This window comes from Procambarus clarkii, chromosome 92 (assembly GCF_040958095.1).
Source record: "Procambarus clarkii isolate CNS0578487 chromosome 92, FALCON_Pclarkii_2.0, whole genome shotgun sequence".
NCBI lineage: Eukaryota > Metazoa > Arthropoda > Malacostraca > Decapoda > Cambaridae > Procambarus > Procambarus clarkii.
In genome coordinates, this window is record NC_091241.1 from 17,043,111 (window position 1) to 17,051,115 (window position 8,005).

The 8,005-nt window shown below is 42.8% G+C and overlaps 1 protein-coding gene across 1 annotated transcript; it reads right to left on the minus strand.

The window, feature by feature from the left end:
- Window positions 1-205: 205 nt before the first annotated feature.
- LOC138359678 (cyclin-dependent kinase 11B-like) lies at window positions 206-3,115 on the minus strand. The gene is made up of 5 exons (XM_069319097.1): window positions 2,896-3,115; window positions 2,406-2,635; window positions 1,897-2,180; window positions 942-1,104; window positions 206-433 (listed from the first exon to the last, which is right to left on the minus strand). Exons 1-5 carry the CDS (start codon window positions 3,113-3,115, stop codon window positions 206-208), a joined length of 1,125 nt encoding a protein of 374 aa, XP_069175198.1.
- Between the last annotated feature and the right edge of the window lie 4,890 nt (window positions 3,116-8,005).

The window sequence follows — 8,005 nt, forward strand, 5'->3', positions numbered from 1 at the left end:
AGATGGCGTTGTCGTCACTGCTCCGTGCTCCGATGCTGGACTAGGGTCCGTAACACCTCCCCACCAAAAAGAATTTGGTTTGGGTTTCTATAAAAGGGAAAACAAACCAAATTAGTACGTTGGCACAACTTCGAGCGGACTCATATAAACAATGGACTTGAGTGGCGAGGATGTCTTGTCCGCAAAACTGCCCTAATAGGAGATTCTAGCACAAGGAAAACTTGAAGATGGTAGTCAATGACCTGCCTGATGTGACTTCCCACACCTTCACTGAGATGGCAAGCAGGGGCATAATCTCACGTGTCTTTAGTAAGGATCGGCACCTGCGCAATGTGGGGCGAATCGACACCTCCCTGTGTCGTGGCACCGTTGGTGGCTGGTCACGGACGACATTTCTTACACCGGTCCGGTCGTCCTTCAGGGAGACGGGAACCTGGAATACAGGGGTCATAATTTAGAGTGGCAGCGATAGTTGTTAATTCGGTACTTACAGCATAACCGTTCAATAGAGCTGCTTGTACATTGAAGATGGTGTCTGCTCTGCCACCGTCATGTCGACCAACGTTCCGTATAATGCTGAATCCAGGCTCAGCAATCACACGGGGGGTGTCAACCTGTCGGAAACAGTCACTCATAATATCATTTCTCATACCTCCTGTATCCACCATCACCTTCCAGGTCCCTTCTTCGACTGCAACACTCATAGTGCAAGTCTCTAATCCCTGGGGTTTCTTCATGATGTTCATAGGAGCCATCATCTGTCGGGTCGTCCACTGGTCCTTACTTAGAACACATATGACAACAAGACAAAATATCGCTAAGAAACATTTGGCTAACTTAGGGATAAGTTTCATGAGCCTGTAATGTCCATAGCCGGCGATCTCCATTAGCCTGGCTTGGATGAAAGAGTGCACTAGAGCCTGCGCACCTACCTCACATACCTCTGACGTCTGGGAAATCTCTGGCCGGTTCGATGAACGTTGTACCTTGCCATACTGCAAGTACTCAGGTGCCTCCACTCCAGACTCTTGGGTATCTTTGGGTACTTGTACACGAGGCCTCTCCTCTTGCTCAGTCGCTTCTGTCACTATAACCTCATGTTTCCTGTCGGGAGAAGAATTAGCGGAATCTGTTAGAATGCTGTCAATTTGTTGGTGAGAGGGAGAATTAAACAGGTTAAGTAGTTGTATTTCTGCCTGTACCTGGATATTACCAATGCTTGCTGTTACCTCAGACCTTCTTGCTGTTTCGGCTGACTCGTCCACAATCTTGAGACGATTGTTGCTCCAACCTGTCACCAAGTCGTTGGCTAGTATTACGTCAATCCCAGCTATAGGCAGGGTATCAACTACTGCCAATGCACATGTGCCGCTGAAGTAAGGCGAGTCTAGATGTACCGGCACTAAGGGGGCAACGTACCGCGTCATAGGAAACCCAACCAGGACAACCTTTTGTCTCCCGTCTACTCTCACTCCCTCGGGTAACGAGTCTCTCACGATCAGAGACTGGGCGGCTCCACTATCTCTGAGCACTACAACTGATCTACCAGTATGATCACTCGTTACATACCCGCCTGAAGTGTGAGGGGCAAACAATCCTGGTCCTTCCTGACTAGTCATCAGAGACTGGGTTCCCACTGGTGGTGTCACACAACCCATCAGTATCACCTCTCAACGTGGACCGCTACCTCTTCTGCCTCGGCACATAGCAGCAACATGCCCTTTCTGCCCACAAGTCCAACACACTACATTCCTTCTCGGACTACGGTGTTTCGGACTGCTAGGACTAATCCTTCGGGGGCTACTTGGGGGCGTCTTCATAGCGCTTTGTGGGACGGGTCTCTCTTCGTCTTGACGAGGTTTGCCAAACAGACGTGGGTAATTCCTAGGGACATACCTAGTGGAAGACCTATGCGTTAAGATGTATTCTTCAGCCATAGTGGCTGCTGCACGTAAGGTCTCTACTTGCTGCTCTTCTAGGTATGTCTTCAGATCTCCAGACAGACATTCCTTAAAATCCTCCAACAAAACGAGCTGTTCGAGTTCTTCTTTCGACCTCACCTTCCGAGAGGCACACCACTCCTGGAAAAGCCGTTCCTTGATGGTCGCGAACTCTGTGAACGTGTGTTCCGAGGTCTTTTTCAGGTTCCTGAACTTCTGCCTGTAAGCCTCAGGCACCAACTGGTAAGCCATGAGCACTACCTTCTTCACCTTGTCATAATCACAGGAGTCATCAAGGGACAACGTGGAGTAGGCGATTTGGGCCTTCCCAGTCAAGACGGACTGTATCATGATGGCCCAATTCTCCTTTGGCCATTCCAAAGAGGCTGCAACCTTCTCGAAAGCAGCGAAGAACTTCGAAACTTCCTTTTCGTTAAATTTAGGGACCATTTTGATGTTCCTTACCGGATCGAAACCACTCGTTTCCGTTGTTTTCCTCCGACCACCTAATCGCAATATTTCTAACTCGTGTTGTCTTTCCTTTTCCTCTCTGTCTCGTCGTTCTTGCCTTTCTTTTTCCCTTTCTTGCTCTACTCGTTCTCTTTCTCGCTCTTCTCGTTCTCTTTCTCGCTCTTCTCTCTCTCGTTTCTCTTCTCTTTCTCGCTCTTCCCTTTCTCTTTCTCTTCTTTCCTTTCCTGTTATTCTAAACGCTTCATTTACATTTCTTTTTCTTGTCTCTCTCTTTCCAGTTCTAACTTCTTATCTTCTCTCTCTCTTGCTTTCTCTTTTCTCTCTCTAGCGAGTTCTAGCTTTTTCCATTCTATTTCACGGTGGATCTCTAATTCACGCATTTTCACAGTGAGTAAACTTATATTCAGTTCACTCTCATCACTTTCAATGTCACTACCTTTATCTTCTTTTTCAGTGGAAGCTACCACCTCACTTTCTTTTGTACTCTGTGCCTCGCTTTCCTGTTTCTCCCCGGCCTTCAAATGTTTGTGAACCTTGGACAAGATCTCAACACGGGAATCACTTTCACGTATTTTGATCTCCAGAAAGGCACTCACTAGCACCAGTTCTTGCTTTCCCAGATATTTCGATCTGGCAAGACAGTCCTCCTTGTTCAGAAAGGCCTGAACATCGTCCAGATCGTCAAGGGTCACTTTTTCCGCCATTGTCACTTAAGTGGTGCACGAACACTTAACACGTCGCTTCACTTGAGTACTTTACACACCAAGCACTGTACTACGCCAATGTTGCACTTTATCGCACCTAGCACCGCACTTGCCAATATTGCACGTAATCACACCGGGCACCGCACTACAATATTGCACTAAATCACACCGAGCACCGCACAGGACATACAACGTCCAAATAATTATAAACGGGGGGAATTATTTACAGGGGGATTGCGCTACATCACCACCCCTGTCAAACATACTTGACAAGGGGTCGGATCCCGCTGGGGATGCCAATTATGTTACGGCCCTACTGGGACGCAACCGGGTTCTTCTCTGATGGTAGTACAGTTTGGGAATCCGGCCCCAAGTTAGTAGAGGCTTTTAAGGGGTGTGTTCCGTAACGCAAGTTAAACTAAAGGGGGAGGGATACAAATATTCCAATTTATATCTATATATATTTTCCACCACCATGAATAAATAAATAACAGTCACACGCGGGGGTTATAACTACACTATTATGTACAGGTTCGTCTTCCTCCGAAGACACTGGATGCTCCACAATGCTCACGCTGGGTAGCCCTGGTTCCTTCTTTCGTGGCCCACGATGAATCCACTATGATTCTATGACGAATCTACCCTGGCCACAGGCCAGCCAAATCACAGTCCCACTGGGTGCTTCATCGTGGAGGCCTTCAACCACAATCCAGCCTGTAGCTGGCAGGTACCGATCAGCTCCGCTGTATAGGCCACTCCACGACCGATACTAGGGTTGCGAGCCCTAGGCAGGAGCCTCGTGTGACCCGCTGATCACTCTCCTCTCTAAGTACCACAGTGGCTAGTCTCTTCCACCAGCCAGCCCCGGATAAGGCGATTCCCAACACTGCCACACTTCAGGCAGGCTAATACTCTCAACAGAGTTCGTCCGGGGGTGACTCACAGCTTCTTCAAAGCAGACTGGTGAAGAGACCTTGGCTTCCTTGGGTAGACTGATCCTTATTACACATCATTCCCAGGTCGACTCTACAATCAGACACGTCATTAATACTGGGACGCTCTAGGGAACCTCACTTACACGCTTAGACACAAACGTCCACCTCTCCACTCCATAGATGGCGTTGCTGTCTAAGCGCCACCTCACCAGAGGTCAGCAGCGGCTACGTTATGAGCTGATTAAGACGGGAATCCAGCACCTGTGGCCGGTATATCCTGTCCTCACTAGATGGCGTTGTCCATTTGGAGGGGGTTTCGGGAGCGAACTCACAGATGGTGTTGTCTTCACTGCTCCGTGCTCCGACACTGGACTCGGGTCCGTAACACCAGGGCAGTGGGTCCTGTAGCAGTTTTGGAAGCTGAAAGCAGTTGTGGAACACATGTGTATTCCCGAGTAAGACCGGAATTCAGACAGGAATTGGTTTTCTGGTCGATGTATGGTGATACCGTATTACCTTTGACCATCCAGCACATATTAGGAGGAGGTTACATCTCGTTACATGAAAAAAATAAAAAAGTCAAAGCACTGGCTAAATATCTCCTGTCGACTAACAAATTGGGCCTCATTTTCACCTGGCGTCTGGCCAGATAATGTGCGTTTGGCCACATTACACCAACAGCCAAACACACAAAACAACTGCCTCGCCACAGTGCCATCAACCAGCTGATGCCATAAACACAACATCCCGCCCTTCAGTGGGCAAGTCTCCCTCTAACGCGCGCCTCTGTTTACTCGTAGCTCCTTTATCTACACCACAATACAATAAACACTTGTAACCATGTTATTCTCAACATTAGTACGTCTCCCAACATCTGTACTCGTGCTGTCATCGAAATGATAAACCCTTCATGCAAACTGCACCTACCATTAGAAAGAAGAAGAAACCTATCAACGTAAACATTGTGCTCGTGAGCCCGTAAGATATTTATAAATGAATCAATGGTTTCAAGTGTTGTTGCTTTAAGGAGTGCTAGGTTTTCCTTATAATTTTTTACTGACAGACGTGTCTCTGTACACCTGTATTTCAGGGTACAGATTTAGTGGAATATCATTTTTTTTTTCTACCACAGACGTGACCACACATTTAAAATGCTAACTAGCATATATACATTTTCTTCTGTCCTCCATGGACAGGGTTAGAGATCTGTTAAACATATAGTTCAGGGATTTATTGAACAATCAACCACAGAAGGTGATTCGGTACTTTTTAAAATGCTAAATTAACCTACATACGTAAATACATAGATACACAGATTTACGTATGCCCTACATAAAGTGTTTGAAGTGTCATTAATGTGCATTTACAAAGGTGAAATGCAATTCTGATCAGCTTCCTTATGTACTTTATACATATACATACACACACAGATATACGTACATATACATATATACATACATATATATACACACACATGCATTCACATACATGTGTCTCTTTTACTCTGACAGGGTGAGATAGCTGACAGAGAAACTAGTGTGCAATTAGGCACTTAATCACTGAAGGTGATTAAGGTGCTTTTACAAGCTCAGGTTATATAGTTACATCACATACATACATTGTATAATTGATACATTACATGGTCAATCTTGGGTAGAAGTCCTGTGGGAAAAATCTGTCAAGATTGATATGAGAGGAGACTACCAGGAACTTGTACTGAACTAAATTAAAAATTACTGTCTGCAAATTTATTCAACTAAAATCTCTAGCTAGGGTCGTAAATCCTAGCTCCTCTTTTCCTAATGACAGATTGTGGGCTGTAAGGGGCAGGTGGGGGTGAATTGAATTGGTTGATAGAAGTTCCATTCCACCTGCAGACAGGGATCTCACATCAGCTTGTATTTTATACAAGGATAAGATTTAATAAATATAGTTCTATGCTGAACACTGTCTCTGTTTAAATCAGAGATTTAAACATGTACATAGTCTAGCCTAGCACCATAACTATTAACAGCCAATATATTCTTATACTATAAACAACAATTTAAATTGTAGAAGTATGATATTAAATGACTTTAAATGTAGTCTAAGTACTGTTAACTAAGTACTAGAAATTATATTCAATTAAATTAACTTATATGATAACTTAAAAAATAACTAAGCAAGCAATTGTTAACTTAATTTATATATTCAAGTATATATGCAGATGTATTTATATTCAATTTATATGATGAGGTACTGTTAACTAAGTACTAGAAATTATATTCAACAATAATGAACTTATATGATAACTTAAAAAATAACTAAGCAAGCAATTGTTAACTTAATTTATATATTCAAGTATATATGCAGATGTATTTATATTCAATTTATATGATGAGGTAAGGTTAGCCTGACTGAATCTTTTCCCACACAATGGACACTCATGAGATTTTGTTTATTTATCATGACTGAATCTTTTCTTACACAATGGACCCTCATGAGGTTTGGTGCTTAAAGATTCAACTGCTGCACTACAATATTAATAAACTTACTGAAATATGAGGTGTTGCCTCGCTTTATAACCGACAGACAGACTTATAGGATATTAAAGTCATACAAGCATACAATTGGCCAATTAATACACTACTGTAATAACCTTCAATATACTTCTCTGAATCTCGGGTGCCTGTCTGACAGTGTACCAGACTTGATAACTCTCTTGTCGCGAGTTTAGGCACGATATTTTACATCACAGCTTTGCTATAGATTGTTCTTGGAGCTTTGCTACGTGATTTTTCTTTAACTACATTGCAGAAGGATGATAGTTGATAATGAAGGTGGAGACAAGTCACTGTGTGCTCCTCTCTACACCTATATAGCTATAAATGTTCTAGAAATTTTCCTTGTAGATATATTGTCCAGGTACTCCTCAAGTTCTAGAGAGTGTTCACTGGTAACACGTAGTGCCGTGGGGTGTCGTGGGCGCTTCTTGTTCCCAAGATGCCCCTCCCTTGAGAGGGGTAACTTTCAATGAATATTGATTGATTATTTTTACTGTCTAGACATATGACTGAGATAAGATGTGATTATAATATAATTAGATATAGGATATAAAGATTATAAGTAGTACTTGATAGTACCACAAATTCTTATTAAGGATTCGATTTATAATCCCTACCGGAAATCGAATCATGTTCCAAAAGTTTTTTAATTAAGAAATCCTTCTAGAAGCTTCTGGATCCTCGAGAGATCATGCACAAAGTCAAGTAGGCACCTATAGGGCCCTATGGTGTAAGTGATCATAGGGGCAATGTCATTTAGGATCAAGATGTATAATGAATCTATAATGCTTCGGATATGATATAGAAATTATACATTTCTTAGATGATATTATAGATATAGTGGGTAAAAATTTCCCACAAGTCCAATATATCACCAAGTGTTCCAGTACTCATATTGTAATTACAGAGTTCAGCATACCTTACCCCAGGGGGGCGAAAGTCAGTTAATATGGGACATTCTACAATATAATGTTCAAGAGAGTGCATGTTTTCTCTTTCACAAAGTTGACACATTGTGTACTCGACATTTGGGTTTTGTGAAAGCTGCCAGATACGCCTATATCCCAGGCGTATTCTGGCCATTATAACATCACATTGCCGGGTTCTTGTTCTATTAGTCCCATATGTGAATGTCTTCTCATGATATCTATCATAATATTTAATGCTACAACTTTCAGGATTTTGTGAATTTGTTAGGTCGATGAGATTTTCATTAGATATTTGTTTAAGTATTCTGTTTGTCACTGCTAATGAAACACCCATATCAATTTCTTCCACTGGTTTTCTACAGGCTGTCTTTGCAAGCATGTCATGCCTTGAGATACCAACATGTGATGGTATCCATAGGAATTTAATTTTAAATATGTTTTCTTTAGCAGCTAAAACATTCTTACGAATATCACTATTTTATG